At 41.5% G+C, this 17901-nt stretch overlaps 1 protein-coding gene across 2 annotated transcripts in view; it reads left to right on the top strand.

The window, feature by feature from the left end:
- GALNTL6 (polypeptide N-acetylgalactosaminyltransferase like 6) overlaps positions 1 to 17337 on the top strand; it is a 2249191-nt gene extending 2231854 nt beyond the window's left edge. For both annotated transcript variants that reach the window (XM_069244332.1, XM_069244340.1), the window contains one exon: positions 14254 to 17337. In XM_069244332.1, coding sequence (XP_069100433.1) covers positions 14254 to 14421 — 168 coding nt within the window. In that variant the 3' untranslated portion in view covers positions 14422 to 17337. The remainder of the gene's footprint in view (positions 1 to 14253) is intronic.
- Positions 17338 to 17901: the final 564 nt, after the last annotated feature.

Here is a 17901-nt window from a genome sequence, read left to right on the forward strand (position 1 = left end):
CTGTATGAATAAATCAGCTTCTCCACTATTTAACAGAATAGCTTTGATTTCTATCTGTCCTGGTAACTTTCCTCTCCCCAATTGAACTTTAACTGTTAGTGGGACAGATCTCTATTGTGTGTGCTGACAAATAGGACATTGCAAAATCACAGTTTTTATCAAATCTAGGGGAATGTGCATCCCTCTAATCTCTGCCCACCCGTAAGTGGCTTTTTCTCCCAGGTGTCCACATTTCTTGTGTGCCCACTTAGCCATCCCCACCAAGTCAGAATTCTGGGATGCCACTTTTGCCTCTGAAATTTGGGCTTTGTTGTCTGCAAGGGAATTGAACCAACGTTCTAGTCAGTCAATGGGACAATGAGCATCTATGACTTTTCTCTGTTCTCACATTTCCCAAATTTCCTGCCACAACTCTTTGCCCCATACCTCCTTTGAGTGAATGAACCAGTTATGCGCATGCCATGTGGAAAGCCAAATGGCTGATCCAGTTGCAGTGGACCAAGAATCAGTGTAAATATAATAAGTCCCAGGCAGCTCTTGCTTTACAGCTTGATACACAGAGTACAACTCCGCATTTTGGCCACTTTTTCCTTCTCCTGTCGTGGTCAACAACTTTTTAGTAACTGGAATGTATGACACTGCTTTACAATGTCTTTTGGTACCTACGCATTTGAATGAATCATTAGTGAACCAAACAGGCTTCCTATCCTCAGGGGACAAGGATTCAAATGGCACACCCCATTTACTTGTGACTATTTTACCTGTGGTAACTCCTGCACCCTCTCCTCATCCTGTACAGGGGATTGAGACACCTGTTCATGTAGGGCTGCAATTCCTGCCTGTCCTACTCGAGCCCTGTCTTGTATGTACCTTTTCCAGCGTATGATACTAGCCTCTTGCGCATGTCCTATACAGTGAGATTTAGGTGAACTCATCACCCACTGCATGATTGGTATTTCAGGTCTCAGAATTACATTATGACCTAGTGTTATTTGGTCAGTATCCACTAGAGCCAAAGAACAGGCCAAAAGCTGTTTTTCAAAAGGAGTATAGCGCTCCCCAGAGTCAGGTAGTTTTCTAGCCCAAAATCCCAGGGGCACCCTCTTCCTCCCTTGTTTTTGTCACATACTCCAATTTACATATTGTCCCTGAACAGTTACATGTAACTCAATGTCTCCCTCTTGCACTGGCAACAAGTCTAAAGCCTGTTGAATTATTTAATTTGCCAAATGAAAAGCATACTGCTGCTCTTTTCCCCATTCAAACTCATGTTTTTTTTCTGTACCAAAGGGTTAGTATTTTACTCAGATGAGGGTCATGCTGTTTCCAAATATCAAACAATCCATGAAACTCTGTGTCTCTTGCTTAGTGCGAAAAGTAGCAAACTCCAAAATCGTTTATTTTACCTGTAACAACATCTCTCTATGTTCTGGATTCCACTGAATGCCAATAAGCTGCACATTTCTCAACAGTCCCTGTGTCTTGTCTGAATTAATTGTACACATCGTACTCTGCAAAAGTTCTGTGAATATATCGGTAGCATCCTCAACTTCTTGCTGCGTGTAATCTTTTAAAGAATGCATTTCAACTCCTGCCAAAAACTGTGGGCTACTCTGTATTTTTTGTCCTAATATTGGCTGCACACGAACTACGTTCTGCTCATGCAGCTCACACTGACCCCCACCTTTTTTTAACCTCCTCATTACTGGAATTTGAAAAATCAGATTCCCTCTGTGACTGCTTGTAATAATTTATTATTATTTTTTTAAGTTGTTCCTTCAGTTTCTGATTTGCATATTTTAACTGTTCACACCTCTCATGCATTTTTCTGTAAGCAGACAAAAGTATCCAAACCCTCCTGTCAAGAACAAAAGGGATATCATTCTGTTCAAAAGGCACCTTTTCTAAACATGTGAAAACATTCCATAATTGTGTTTTATCCAAGCACTCATCCCAAAATGTATTTAAGTTTTGATAAACAAGAAAACACATTTGCCAAGACAACATAAGGCATTTTATTTTCACATACATTTTCAAACATGGTTTGCGGTGTTTCTTTTAACTCTCTGAATAAGAACATATTTACACTTTCAAATTGTGCACTCTCAACCTACGACCTCTCTTTTAGACTGTCTGATCTACGCCAAAATGTTTTGCTTTTCAATAATATCCAAGCTGAGATACTCATACACTGATATAAAATCGCTGGAATGCACTTCTTAGTCCAAAGAAGACATTTATTATTTCACTACCTATGGTTCCTAAAAGGAGATTAACACACGTTTAACAATAGTCACAACAATTAAATGAAAACATACCAAAGTGATTCTCCACTACAATATACACAGCAAATATATGTATCTATATTCTAATGCAAAGCAAATAATTAATAAAAATGCTTCACCGTAGGGCCTGTCAGGTGCTTCATCTTTCTCATGCCAGCAAGTCGATGACTCCATTCGACTGCGAAAGAGAAAGAGATCTCTACCCTCATGGGAAATCTATATCAGGCATTCGACTTCTGAATCCTGATTGAGGCCACTGACTCTCTCACTGTCACACTGGGTCTGTTTTATATCTTACAAAAACCCAAAGGAGCTTTTTGAAAAAAACCCTTCTTTTGGGATTCAATCATGCAGGCTAGTTTAGGTATGCTTTAAAAATAACACATTGGGGTTTGGCCACAATCCCAAGATGTAAAGTCAAAGCAAGGCCGTTCCTTGCTGTCTGAGTACATACTTATCAACCAAAGCCCTTGGTGAGAAAGCAAGAAAAAAGACAGAATGCACAGTTTACAATGTGGATAACCATTGGCAGTCTTTAACATGGCAGTGTCTAATGCTACGATAAAGTCAATAGGCAGAATTAATCTAAGGCTAAACTGAGTATGTAACTGGTGAATACTAATGTGAGGGTGGGCAGCTAAGCCAAGTGCAAAGTGGTGCAACACGAAGTCAGTGGTCAAAACACACATTTGACTACAATGGCTCAGCTAATACTGCTATTGCCACAGGTGTGCCAGGATTTATCTGAGAGGGAGCAATGGCTGAATCTATGAATGAAGGAGATATAGTAGTCCCACACAAACCAGATATGGAACCAAAGAAATATTCAACATGCAGACATATAGCATCACTGACCCTTAACATTCAAACGTAAAAGAAACTCATGACTAGCATCAGCCCTTCCACAACTAAATTAAAAAATCACAATCATTTGACAATATTAGGAAGGAATAAAATTCAACTTGCTGAAAAATCTATCTGGAAAAATATATCACAGTAATTTTTGACTTTGATGCTGAAAGCGCTTTTAACAGGGTGAGTTGTTAATACAATTGATGGAAAGATTTGGCTTTACTGAAATGAATAACCATTTAAATAACATCATATTGTCCAAAAAAGTAAATATATTGTTGAATGTGATCTTTTCAAACTAGTTGCAAATTAACGGGAGCACTAAGCAGGTTTGTCCAATGTTTCCTCTACTGTTTGCAAATGCTATGGAACATTGATAATGGTGATCAGGCAATCTCTGTGAATTTAGGGGCTGGATTTAGTGGAAAGGGGCACAAAATGTTTTTTGTGGAAGATGTACTGCTTTATCTTACTAATCAGAGACCTTCCATTCCTTCAATTCTTTAGCTGTTGGCAACTGTGGGTATAAAATCAACTTGACAAATCAGAGACTCTATACACAGGGTGTGAATGACTAAAGAGGGGTATAATATTTAGTATTAAGGAAGGAGTAGTGAAATACTTCGAGGGTAACAGAACTTTTCAAAGCAAACATAAAAGCCCTTCCAGAAAAAATGATACATGAGCTTAGTAAATTATCCCAGTATCTTTCATGAGTTGGTTTGATCGCAGCAATGAATTTGGTAATAATGAAAAGTCACTTCTATCTATTTCAAGTGTGTTGAGCCATATAGAGATCAATATTTTATAGAAACTGTAAATATGTATAACAACATTTATATGGCATGGGAGTCTTGAAGGAAGGTCATTATAATGTCAATAGATAAGGGATGTCTAGCCTTTTCAGATATCAGGAATTACTACAGGGGAGTCCATTCATAATCATATCTTAAGTGAATGGTCGATGAGAGAACCTGAGTCTCATGGCTAGAGTACTGGCAGGTAGGACGAAATGGGATTTTTTTCATGTTCTTAAGCAGAAGGACAGAAGAGACTATAATTTAGCCACAGTGACATTAGAGGTATTAAACTCTATGGCTTTACCTAGTGGCTGGCAACATTCTCCTTTCCCCTGTTCATCATAGTATAGATTTCACACCTGTATAAAAAGGGTTGAACTACAAACATTAGAAAGCAGATCTATGTGAAAAAGAAATTTGAGATATTTCAAAATTCTAATATGACAGAAATAGTATGGTTCAGATGCCCTAATTTAAGGCACTGGGTAACCCCCCCAACTATGAAACAGATTACAAAATGGCCACTAACATATTTTGAGCTCTTGGTAACATGACTACGAGATGGAAAATGCACTGTATCTAAAATATGAAAAATACTGACTATACCACAAAAACAAAAAAGATAGAATATTTATGAAAAGGGTGAACATTACTGAGAAGAGCAATGCAAAATCAGAGATGAGTGAGACTTTGGAAAAATAATCACCCCTACGAACAAATCTGACTTATACAGTGAATCAGTTATTAATTTATTATTGGTTGGTATCTAACGCCTGACAAGATATGTAAGATGGTGGAGAAAATCAGGGATCAATGCACCCATGGACTTTGACGCAATCCCAGGATACTAATGTGAGTAAACCTGGGATGGTGTCAAAATGGCACTCGATCCCAAGTAAGGTATAATGAGCAGAAATACCTGTACTTCTCCTCCTTACTTGCTTTGCAGCACACAAAGAAATGGGAAAGTGCCTCATAGGATTGTTTTTTTTACAGGAAGTTCTCCCTTTGTGCACATAAACAATCCTACAATTAATGCAGACACCCTTGCACCATGGCACAAGGGTGTCTGCAATAACACTAAATAGCGCCCAGTGCCAGGAGAGGGCAGAAATGTATCCTATCTAAGTAGATATAGCACATTTCTGTTCTCTGCCTGTCACACAAAGATGTGCAGGTTGTTCCCTTGTGTGACTTCTTATTAAATCTGCCAGTTGCACAATACCCACTTCACATAAACACATATGGAATATCAGTACAGAGATCAGAAGGTCGCACAGAAATCATCTTTTGGCCACATGATGCAATCAATCTGGAGCCTCCATTACCCCCTCTTCTGCTCATCTGAGCTTCTTATGATCTTGGGATTTGATGTGCTGATTGCTATAGCCCAGCTATCCCCTTTGTTAGCAATTAATCATTTTCCTAACTTAAGCCATCTGACTTTATCAAACTATTTCTCCCATCCTTCACAGACCACACTCCTTTTCATCCACCCACCTTTAAACTCCTTTGCCAAGTTTCAGTCCCTATGCCCTTAGATCCACCCTCGGACTACTGTACCAGCATCAGAATGTGTCTTCTACCCTCAGAGGTCAGAGTGTAAATGTCCTGTCCCAGCTTTTTATTCACTTTTCATGCTCTAATTTTTCAGTAAATACTTACCTGTTCTGTACGTGGGCTGAAGAGGTGGGGGTTTCTCAAGGTTGGCAGCATAGGAAGCTTGAATAAGAAGCATTTTCAAAAGGGACATTGTAACAAATGTGGTCTGGATTCACATAGATGAACTCCTGCTCATGTTCATTTAAGTTCACTTCCAGTTCCTTCTGTGCCTTTCACTGTTTTTTCCTCCTCCGAGTCCTGTTCTAAGTCCTCAAGTTCTGGGTTGTTTTGGTTCTCCTGAACCTCACCCTGGCCCTCGTCTAACTAGTTCTGGCCACCCTGATACAGGTTTGTTTTTAAATTAGGAGGGTCATGGTTGTAGTCCTTTCTAACCCTGCCCTTCCTGGTCCTTTTCTTGTCTTATCTTTGTATGAACCTTTCTTGGGCCTCCTGGCCCTAGTACTACTGATCCTCACCCCCCGTCCTGCTGGTCTGCTGGGTCCTTTCCACCTAGCCTATTGTCCTTGTTCTAATAGGGCTGGCACTCCTAGTTTTTACAATTTTATCATCCTGATTCTCCTTGCCCTGGTCCTTGTCGTTGTAGTGCACCTGGTACTGCCTCCGCTGGTTCTAGTACTCCTCAGTAGGTCCTCTTAGGATTGGCCTGGTCATTTTTGTCCTGGTCTGGTTGCATTAGTCTCTGGTTATCCAAGTTCACTTGATCCTCACCAGCCTGTTTCTAATACGCCAGTTACTTCTGCTCAACTTAAAACGTCAGGCCCTGGTTCACTGGTTGTGACTTTGTCCAATTTATCTGGATCCTCTTTGTTCAGGCCATCCTGTTCCTAGCCATTCTTAACCACACAGCTTGGTCGTAATGACTCCTGTCATCATGGTGGCCTTCCTTATCCTGGTCCTCTTGTTCATTTTCAGTCTAGTCCTGCTTGACCTGGTATGCCAGGTCCTGATACTCTATGGCTCTGTTAATTGTGCTTCCTTTTCTTCTTGGTTGTGGCCCCACTGGTCCTCTTAGCTCTGGTCCTCTTAGCTCTTGTCTTGTTGGCTCTGGTTGCTTGGTCATTTCCTCTTTATGCTTCACGTCTTTTTCTCCTAGCCTACCTCACTTTTAGTGTGGTTTGCCTAGAAATTGTCATCTAATTTTTGGTCCTCACAGTCCATATTCTCTTCCTCGTTTTGTACCCACTAGAGTTGATCCTTTTGTTTCATGTCCTCTTTGTTTGGGTCTTTGTGTGCCTAATTCTCTTGGTTCTGGTCCTTCTGGCATTCCTGGCCCTTTCAAGCCCCCTTCTCCTCACTCTCTCTATTCTTTCTTATTCCTTTTGAACCACTTACCCCAGTCCTCCTGATCCCTCTTACCCTGCTCATCTGATTCCCCGTACATCAGCTCCTGGTCCTGCAGATTTGCTCGGTCTACCTGGTCTCGGGTGTCCTGGCTTTCTTAGGCCCTTCCCTTTTAGCTCTTGTCTTTCTGCTTGGATCACTTTTGTCCACCTGGCTTTGTGCCTTGTCCTCATGGACCTTCTGGCACTGCACCCAGTTGTCTGGGCCATGTTGGTCCTGATTTTCTTTGGGTCCTTCTGAGCCTCGTCATTTGATCCTCGTCAAATGACACCATTTTTAGCCATCATTGTTCTTCTTGGTTTTCCCAGTCTTAGCCCTTTGTGGTCCCCTTTTTCCTAGTCACCTCGTCCTAGTTCTCCTTACAGTCAACCTCTCAGCCCTGGCACTAGAGGTCCTTGTCTATCTTGGTTCTCATGTCCTGGCGCTCTAAGGCCCAGATTCTCAAAGGATTAACATCAGGTGAGCGTTACTTTTTTAACGCTAATCTGATGCTAAAAGTTTTTTGGTATTCACAAAACAACGCATATTGGTATATGCGTTTGTTTGTATGGAAAAGTAATGTAAAGCAGCATAAAATGCTGCTTTCATTGATTTGCGTCATTGGGGTGTTACATGGGTGGTACCTGGGCGTACCCATACTACCACCCATGCTTTTTTGACTCTAAGCTCTATTCACTAACATTGGTAGACAGACACCAAAAATTAATGCCTTTTGAAAACAGGTGTTAAACAGAGGAACGTTTTTATTTCTACATGCTTTTCTGACCTTGCATGTCTGCTGCACTGTGCAGTACATGTACAAAGTATGAAAAGGTTTTTCACTTGTCTTGGCAAAGGATTTTGTGCAGGAAGTGTACCCTTCCTGTACTAAACATATGGTAAACTCAGGCATGCACCTTAGCAGTATGGCACTAAGGCCTGGTGCACGGCAGCTGACATCAGCGCCGGTGCTACGGAGAGGGGAGGAGAGTGCCATTTCTATATGAATATGGTGCTCTCCTGCTCCCTCTCTGTCAGCAACACAGTGCAGTTCTGTGTTGCCTGACACCTTTCAGAATCTGGGCCTTTGTCTTCCTCGTTTGGGGCTCCTTCTTCTCCTGGATCTGTTCTAAGCTCATTATATCCTACTGCTACAGCAGCCATTGATCCAGGCTCTCTTGATCCATGTTCCCCTTGTTTGGGTCCTTGTGAGCCTGATTATTTTGATCCTGGTCCTAAGGCCCACCACTGTCCATCCTACGTGGTCTTCTAGATGCTGGTTAGCATTCTTACCTCGGATCCTCCTCACCCTGATTCTGCTACTTGTAATTATTATTCTGCCTTACTGGCAATCTGAGCCTTGATCCTTAGTTCATAATCTTTATGATCCACTTAGCTCTGTTTCTGATACTTCAAGTTTACCTAGTCATTTTGCTCCGGTGTTCTGGGTGCCCTTGGCACTGGTCTCCTCGGTGTTGCAGTACCTGTCCTGCTTATCCTAGTATTATGTATGTTACCAACCACAGAGGGTAACTCAAGAAAAGCCACAGGGGTCTGGGTGTAAACGTATCACAAAACAACATGAAACCCCTTGGAACTGATTGTGAACACAATCATCTCACCCCTCATACCCAAACATGCAGCATTACCATTCATTAATTCCGGAGAACATCCTTTATTACAAATACAAAATATATTCTTTCTTGATATATATACAAATTATACAATCCCCCATCGTATCACCAAAACAAAACAAAAAGAAGAACAGAGCAAAGTGCAATTAGATCAAGTGCTCGTGATTCACAAAGAAATAGAAGATAATAAATTTACCATTAGACAAATAAAAAAATACACTTAAAAAATAATATAAAACAGCCTGTTGGTTATTCCTTTTGCCACATTGAATCACAATATTATTTCATAAACAGAATGATATCCCCAATTGTGTCCTTCTCAGCAATAAACCAAATCCAGGCTAGAGCATCATCGTCGACGTTTCTACCCCTCTCACTCTTCGGCCAATTACTGGCTCCACACGGGTCTTCCTCAGGACTGATCGATAGGGGACACCCACATTTCTCCACATTACCTTAAAACATCCATTTCATCAATAATACTTGAATAGTCCACCAATCCCAAAAACCATAAGAATAATCCTTACAATTTTCTTCTTAAATTCAGATCACACCATAAGCTTCCATGTATCATTTCTTCCAATTTGGTTTTATAGCCCTTCAATTGCCACCATTTCTTGTAACTGTCTTCAAGCCTCACATCCGCCTTCTAGGCGACAACAGTAACATTGGCTTTTCCCCAACTGGCATATTTAATGTACTTTAGTCCCTAGTAAAGTGGTACAACCTATACCCAGGATCAGTAAAATAAATGCCACTAGTGGGAGTAAAGCGGTTATTGTTCCACTTACTTAAGTAGCCTTTTAAAAAGGTCTCATTGCAGTCTGTGTGTTGAGTTCTATACTGCTAAACTGCCATTTTGACCTTGCAAGGTGCACCTCTTTCCAGGTCCAAATTGCCATTTTTCACCTGAGTGAGCCCACACAGCCCAGAGGACAGGGTGTTTTTAAAAAGGGAGACACATACGTTTAAGTTTTACACATCTTAACATGGTTTGCACTGCTGTAAGACTGACCTCTCCAAAAATTGGGAGCAGGTAGGAATATTGAGTAAGGTGTCTAAGGAATTGTAATTTAAAGCCCTCTTTAATGGTAAAATGTATTTTAAATCATATTTCTGAAAATGCCACTTTTAGAAAGTTGGCATTTTCTTGTACTAATCATTTGGTGCCAGCAGCCTATTTACTGTGACACATGACTAGGTATAGTTGGCAGGTGTTTTTTGTAAATTGCTCGCTGACAGTGAGTCAAAGGAGCATGGGTGCTGGCAGTATGGGCCAGCACCTATGCTCCTATGACTGACTTGATGAGGGGCAGGAGCTGTCATCTACCACACTTGCACATCACATAGGCCCTGCCTGAGCACCTTCTCAAAGAGTTTGACACTAATCCATTGTGACCCCAGACAATCTGGAACCAGGGCAGAGAGGCAGGAAATCTCAATCACCTCAGCGAACAGAAACCTCTAGAACCATCTCCTACTTCAAAGTGTGCACCAGCTATAAATATTGGACCCTCAGACCCAACTCGTTACTACACCTCTAGACCTGTGAAAGTCTCTGAAGGACTGCTGTTCTGCTCTGCATGAAGGACTGCTACTTTGTTGCCCTGATGCCTTGCTACCTGCTGTCCTGCTGCCTTTGTGAAAGATCGGACCTGCATCTTGAACGTAGGACCACCAGAGTGGCTCCAAGGGCCAGTTGACTGGCCTCTGATCAGACCTTTCAGGGATAGAACAGGCTCCAACCACCTACTGTGCTTCTTTTCCACCAAATGGTGCCTAGAACCCTATAAGTGGACCTGAATTTCTCTGCCAGCCCAGTTATGGACCTGTGAAGCAGACCAATGCAGCACTACAAATCTCCTAGCAGCCACATCGGAACTACTGCAGGGCAACACATCCCCGAATGCTGGACCTCACATTTTAGCTCGCAATCTCCCCACAACCCCCACCCTGGTACACATCCAAGATGCAGACCTTCACATCGCAAGCCTCTCGTCGTCAGCCTTCTTAACAACAATGCAGGATTCCGCATTGGAAGCCTGCAGCCCTTCATCAAGACTTCGCATTGCAAGTCCCTCATTGTGACATCCTCAACAGCAAGGCAGGTCTCCACATTGTAGCTCTGCAGTTTCCCGGAACCGCTGCTGTGCAAGGCATTCTTCACACAGGATCTCACAACCTCCACAAAACAGCTTTTAAGCTATTTTTGTTCTGCCAGCCTAACTGAGTTCCTGTAGCTTGTCTGCGCTCCATCGTCATCAACCTGAAGAACACAATTTGCACTTTGTCATTCCAGGAACTATTTTTATCTTTTTTTTTATTGCAAATCTCTAGCTCTACTGTTGGACCTGGCTTTTTTGAAAGGGTCATCCCCAAACTTCTTGCCTCCTTCCTCCTATTTTTTGTTGTTGGCTTTTGAACTCTGGGCACTTTGCCACTGCTAACCAGTGCTAAAGTGCATATGCTCTCTGTGTAAATTGTACTGTTGATTGGTTTATCCATGATTGGCTATTTGATTTACTTGTAAGACCCTAGTAGAGTGCACTATATGTGCCTAGGGCCTGTAGATTAAATGCTACTAGTGGCCCTGCAGCACTGGTTGTGCCACCCACTTCAGTAGCCCCTTAACCTTGTCTCAGGCCTGCCATTGCAAGGCCTGTGTGTGCAGTTTCACTGCCACTTCGACTTGGCATTTAAAAGTACTTGCCAAGCCTAAAACTCCCCCTTTTCTACATATAAGTTACCCATAATGTGTGCCCTAGGTAACCTCTAGAACTGAGTGCTGTGTGGGTAAAAGGCAGGACATGTACCTGTATAGTTTATATGTCCTGGTAGTGTAAAACTCCTAAATTCGTTTTTACACTACTGAGAGGCCTGCTCCCTTCATAGGCTAACATTGGGGCTGCCCTCATACATTGTTGAAGTGGCAGCTTCTGATCTGAAAGGAGCAGGAAGGTCATATTTAGTATGGCCAGAATGGTAATACAAAACCCTGCTGACTGGTGAAGTCGGATTTAATATTACTATTCTAGAAATGCCACTTTTAGAAAGTTCGTATTTCTTTCCACTTAAATCTTTCTGTGCCTTACAATTCACATCTGGCTAGGTTTAGTTGACAGCTCCTTGTGCATTCACTCAGACACACCCCAAACACAGGGTACTCAGCCTCACTTGCATACATCTGCATTTTGAATGGGTCTTCCTGGGCTGGGAGGGTGGAGGGCCTGCCCTCACACAAAGGACTGCCACACCCCCTACTGGGACCCTCGCAGACAGGATTGAACTGAAAGGGGACCTGGTGCATTGCTTAGCCACTCTTTGAGGTCACCCCCACTTCAAAGGCACAATTTAGTATAAAACAGGGCCTCTGCCCTACCTCAGCAGACACTTGTTAGAGAAGAAACCTGAACCAGAACCTGCATCCTGCCAAGAAGAACTGCCTGGCTGCTCAAAGGACTCACCTGTCTGCTTTCTACAAAGGACTGCTGCCTTGCTGTTGGCCTGCTGCCTTGCTGAACTCTTGTCTGGCTTCAAACGTGCTCCCCAAGGTCTTGGATAGAGCTTGCCTCCTGTTCCCTGAAGTATCAGGACCAAAAAGATTTTTCTTTTTCATTTGGACTCCTCATGCGCGAACAATTCAACGCACAGCTTGCTATGCGGTGAGAAAATCGCCGCACGCCAATCCAGAAAGACGCCGCTCGACGCGACGACTGCGGTGCGACCGGAAGTTCGACGTACTGCCTCGCATGGACAACGCCGCCAGCCTTCCAGAGAGGAAATTGATGCGACGCCTGCCTTGAGGAAGAAAATTCCATGCACAGCCCCCCGGAACGATGCACAGCCAGATAACAAGCCAAGGAATCCACGCACAGACCCTGGGACATCTGGTAATTCCGCGATCCATAAAAGGAGACGGTCTGCGTGCCGGAAAACGACGCACATCTTCCCCGAGTGAAAAATAATGACGCAAGTCCTTGTGTGAAGGGTCGAAACTGACGCACACACCATTTTTTCTCCCATAGAATGACGCACGTCTCCTCGAGTGGAAAATAATGACGCAAGTCCGTGTGTGAAGGGGCGTAACCGACACACACACCATTTTTCCACGCATCTCCTCTTCTGCGGCCCTCTGCGGAGATTTTCCACTCCAAACCAGGTACTTTGTGCTTGAAAGAGACTTTGTTTACTTTTTAAAGACTTAAGACACTTCATATCACTTTTTAGTGATATCTTTACAAATTCGTATTGCATCTTTGATCGTTTTGACCTGCAAATACCCAGATAAATAGTATATATTTTTCTAAACACTGTGTGGTGTATTTTTGTGGTGCTATATTATGTTGTTGTATGATTTATTGTACAACTGCTTTACACATTGCCTTCTAACTTAAGCCTGACTGCTCGTGCCAAGCTACCAGAGGGTGGGGACAGGATAATTTGGATTGTGTGTGACTTACCCTCACTAGAATGAGGGTTCTTGCTTGGACAGAGGTTAACCTGACTGCCAACCAAAAACCCCATTTCTTACATCTACTGATTGGATTTTTGTTGTTTTTTGGTCTCAAATAATTTATTAACTTTTACACTCTTGTTCTAAATTGGTGTGGGATTTTTCTTTTCTTGTGTTGTTACTTCATTTCTGTCTTAAGTGCTGCATAAATACTTTACAAATTGACTCTAAACTAAGCCTGACTGCTTTTTGCAAGCTACCAGCCCGTTGAGCTCAGGTTGCTTGTGTTTCACCCTATAAGATTGTAGTTGCTGCTTCAGTGCTGTTTCACCCTCCTCAACCAATAATACAATCTATTGATATACCTAACAAAGGAGAAATATGACTTCCTCGCCACGGGTGCCTGTACTCAAATTCTTGAGGAGATTATGATGGAGCAGTAATATACCCACAAAAAAGTAGACTTTACATATATTTCAATTATGTACTTGGAAAAAAATAATGTATCATTTAACCTGAACCAGCATTACTAGCAAGTTAAATGTGTGTAACATGGGCTTGATGTGGCCTATCGAATTAACTGTGCAAATTAGGGGTGCAGCATGATTTACAACTAGCTGAACTTTACAGTGCATTACAGAGATAACTGTATTATTGCCATATAAGGCCAATAAACTGTATTTAAAAATTGCACTAGAACACAGCCCTACCTAAAACATTTCTTTCAAGAAAATCTCCCTATTTGTAAACTCCTGAAGCCAAATCTGTGGCACTTGCTATCAACACCCATGTGGAACCAACACCCTAGATGAAACATGGAAACTGATTTCCCTTATAGATGGATGCCTTCCATTTTAAACTTCCTGAAGATCTTGAAGAGGGAATGAAGCAGGAGGAGTTATCTGCCATTCAACAGTTTACTTCACTCACCCTTCTTCTAAATGAAGGACATGGCACTGAGTTGATACTTTACTTTAAAGATTACCCGTAACCTTAGAGGTTGTTGCATGAAGCACTGGGAGGCCCAGTTGGGTAGCTTATATAAAAACAACTAACATAAAATAAACTAAATACGATGTTCAGAATGGGAAAAATAAAAACAGAATCTGAAGCAATAATTTAACATTTCTCACACAAATGTAAGTCTGCTTGGAAAGGGAGTGTGTGTTATGTAGCAATGGTGGGTAGGTGAATGTTTTATTAGAACTTTAGGGCTTACTATTTTGTCAGATTGTATGGAGTTGACAGTTCAAATAACTTTTTTTCTCTCTCGTGTGTGTCTTTAGGATAAAACACTGTTCCACTCTGTGAGCGGTAGCTGCATTGACTGCAACCCAGCAGAAAAGAGGATTTTTATGAACAGATGTGACCCCTTGTCAGAAACCCAGCAGTGGATTTTTCAACATGTTAACATGACAGTTTTGGAAATATTTAATAACAATGGTGGATCCTAGAATACAACTGAGAAACACAGACCATGGACTGCAAGCCAGCCACAACCTGCGGTGAGAGGGGTCAGAAAATGGCTTGCCTATGTCCAGAATGCAGGCTTTGAGGTTTGATGAAGGGCTGGAGACATGGCCCTTGAACCTTCACTTATGAGCATAGGAAGAACTTGAACATCCTCACCAGCTGCTGTTCAGAACATTAGACCGAAGATTTCCTTGCTGGCCAAGGAGAAAATTATTTAAACTTATGAACTTGGATCTGCGTTATCACATTGAAATGGCTTTCTAGAGTTTTCTCAGGTGAAATCCTGTTGTAATATGTAGCGATAAATGGAGACTTTTCAGCCATCCGTAAGTGTCGGGGGTGGGTTGTCAGTGGAGCAGAGTGAAAAGCATGACTGCAATGACTTGCAGGGAAAAGGCACAGTAGAACAATGCTGATTGGGTGCTATCAAAATCGCAAGAATGAGGACTCAGTATATTTTGTAGAGCCATTTTTAATAAAGAACTATTCACTATATGGACTAGCCTATTCAGCACTGTTGCAAAGATATTTTCAGATACCATTCTGATTTTGAGGCTACAAACATGAATACAATCTAAATAGAAACTGACTTGATGAAAACTGAATCTGTACACAGATCTTACTGCCCCTGTGCAATTACAGAGGAATCCATTTTATTGGATTTACAGAGCTAATGACTGATCACAATTGTATGTTTATTATTCAGTGTGTTGTTGCATCCTTGGGTTTAACCTACCAATAGCAGATGCAAAGGAGCAAACTGGAATAATGTGTTTCCCTTTGTATGATGTTTGGAACAGCACTGTTTACTTAGACATGAAAAGAAACAGGGTGCGATTGGAGTGTAGTAAAACTGACATATTGTATATGCAAGTTTCTATTTAAATGTGCGACCAAATCATGATTTTTAATTTCCTAAAATGTTGTAATGGTACATTGTCATTCTGCAACTAGCTCACAGAGTTGTGCGTGAAATGAAAAGGAAGCTTAGAAAGTATTGCATTCCTTTGAGATGGTGACACATTTGAGGATTTGGGAAACAGTAAAAATTTATTTGCGATGTAATTTAATACAATTTCATATAACACGTTATTTTTAATGTGCATCCGAGCAGACTTCAGAATCACAGTCTAGTTAGCCATGGTTCGTGAGTAAGGAAATTGTCACTGGTCTCTAGATTCAAAATTTTATTGGCTGCTTGGTACCTTATTTTAGAAATGGAGCAGAAACACTGTCGGGGTTATTAGGCCAGGGGCTTCTCATTTTTCAGCAAGATATAAGTCAAAGAGATGATCCAGTGTGCTAACTTTAATTTACATACATAAAAAGCGATTAGGTTTGAGGGAAATCTACACGATGCGTAGGGTCTTCAGTGATGTCTAAATGTGCAAAGGGACTGAATATTGATTGGAAGACAGGCTCCAGATGACTGCAAGTAAGAACACAACTTATGTGTCCTGCAAGTCACAAAGAGAGAGAAATGTCAACGTTTTCTAGTACTATGTCCAGTGCTTGGCAACCTATCCATCAGTAGTAAACACGTCAAGTACAAGATAAATTACACAATGTTGGACAGTTAAAGCCCAGAAAACGATCTACGCCTCACGCATCCAACAAGAGCTTGTGGTTCCTACACTACAACAAAGATTCGTTTAGAATGTAATGCTGGTGTTTAGGGAAAGCTGCAAATTGACTAATCTCTGTGTGTCTTGGACTAATAAATCATCCCGCTGACCCCCACCAATAAAAATAGACTACATTGCGACATTTCAGAGCATGAAATGTTTGAATTTTTCTTTTGGGAATTAGTTAACAAAGGTTGCTACAAGTGTTGGCCAACCTTCCTGTACATTGTGACTAGATAGATGTCTGAGTTGGGTAACCTGGAAGAATTCGAACATCAAGGAGAATGTTTTTTTCTCTCTGCTGTATTGAAGTCAGTTTGGAAACGTTGTCAGGGAATCCATGCACTTAACTTTATTTTGCTGAAAGTGTTTGGGTTAGTATTGCAGAGGGTGCTGGCCTTTGTCCCCAGATGTGGCTTGTCAGAAAAATGGTTCCAATAGACAGCAATGGTATACCTACCCATGCTCTCTCTTGACTCAGCAGAATTCAAAGAAGATAACTTACAACATATACTGGGGTTAGCACAAAAAATAAGTGAAACCTTAGGAATTAGAGCTAAGGGGAAGCGATGATTTTGGAGTCATAGTAAGATTTCCAAGTTGGGAAGTGAAATGCTGAAGTAATGAGGTGAGAGCTCAGCTGTGATGCTGCAGGAATAATAAGTGAGGCAATGTTCAAATTGAATCAATCACCCTCTTCTATGTCATTCCCAGGTTGCACCAAAATAAAAATGTTCCCAAAGATACTTGTCAGGCAACTCTTGGTCACCAGTGCAGGAATAGGTGAATTCATGTGCGATCAGGGGTACCAGAGAGGAATTGCTTACAACCAGAAAACCAATGCAACAGATAATCTTCCATGTGTATTTCTAGAAAACTGTAAGTAAATGGTATCTAGAAAGCATGAGTGAGAGCTATTCACTTCAAAAACGTTTCATGTTTTGATTAGTCACAATGTTACCTTTCTCCTGTAACTGTGAGACATTTCACAGCCGAAATGTTTTTGAAAAGTGTGTTCGCAGCCACAATACTGCCTACCTTGTTTTTAGATATTTCAGTTTCCTACGGTTTTCTTCTTTGATTAAAACACATTTACCTACAACACTGCTGGGAAACTCTGCACAGACATGGACAACTAAGAAGTAAAAAGACATCGGTACAGTTGTTACCAAGTCCTAAATTTCTGGACTGTTTTTTGTTTTCTTTCCCTTTCTCGTCTATCTGAAACCAAAGTAGTGAGTGCTTGGTGAATAAATAGACTTTTGATTTTCACCTCCTGTGCTGGTTTGTGTTTGTGCGTTTTACGTTCCTATCTTCTGATCATAGAAACCATTTTTTTGTCAATGTAGTCAAATGTCATTGTCACCTATGGGTGGATATTTGCTACAGGCCACCCCACTCAGCACTCTAAGCTGAAAAGGAGCTGAACACCTGAATGCCAAATCTTATGTGGAATTATTACGATCTTCGGAAGAAAACAGGTAGGTGTGCATGGGCTCCCTGATAGTGTGACAGAAGGGTTGTGTACAAAACTTTAACTTAGGTGTCGATCTGTATCTGAGAGAGGGAGATGTAAGGACCAAAATGTGATAAGCTGGTGATAGTTCTTCATTTGAGGGGGCTAGCATTATTGTTTGCAGTTAATGGTCCTTTGAGACATTTTTTTGCCGTCCTTGGATGATCACTATAAAATGGGCCCAATTTTGGTAATCAGAGGACAGTTAGGGCCATATTTACACTTTTTGACGCAAAACTGCGCTAACGCAGTTTAGCATCAAAAATATTAGCGCCGGCTAACGCCATTCTGAAGCGCCATGCGGGCGCCGTATTTATTCA

Source organism: Pleurodeles waltl, chromosome 1_2 (genome assembly GCF_031143425.1).
Source record: "Pleurodeles waltl isolate 20211129_DDA chromosome 1_2, aPleWal1.hap1.20221129, whole genome shotgun sequence".
NCBI lineage: Eukaryota > Metazoa > Chordata > Amphibia > Caudata > Salamandridae > Pleurodeles > Pleurodeles waltl.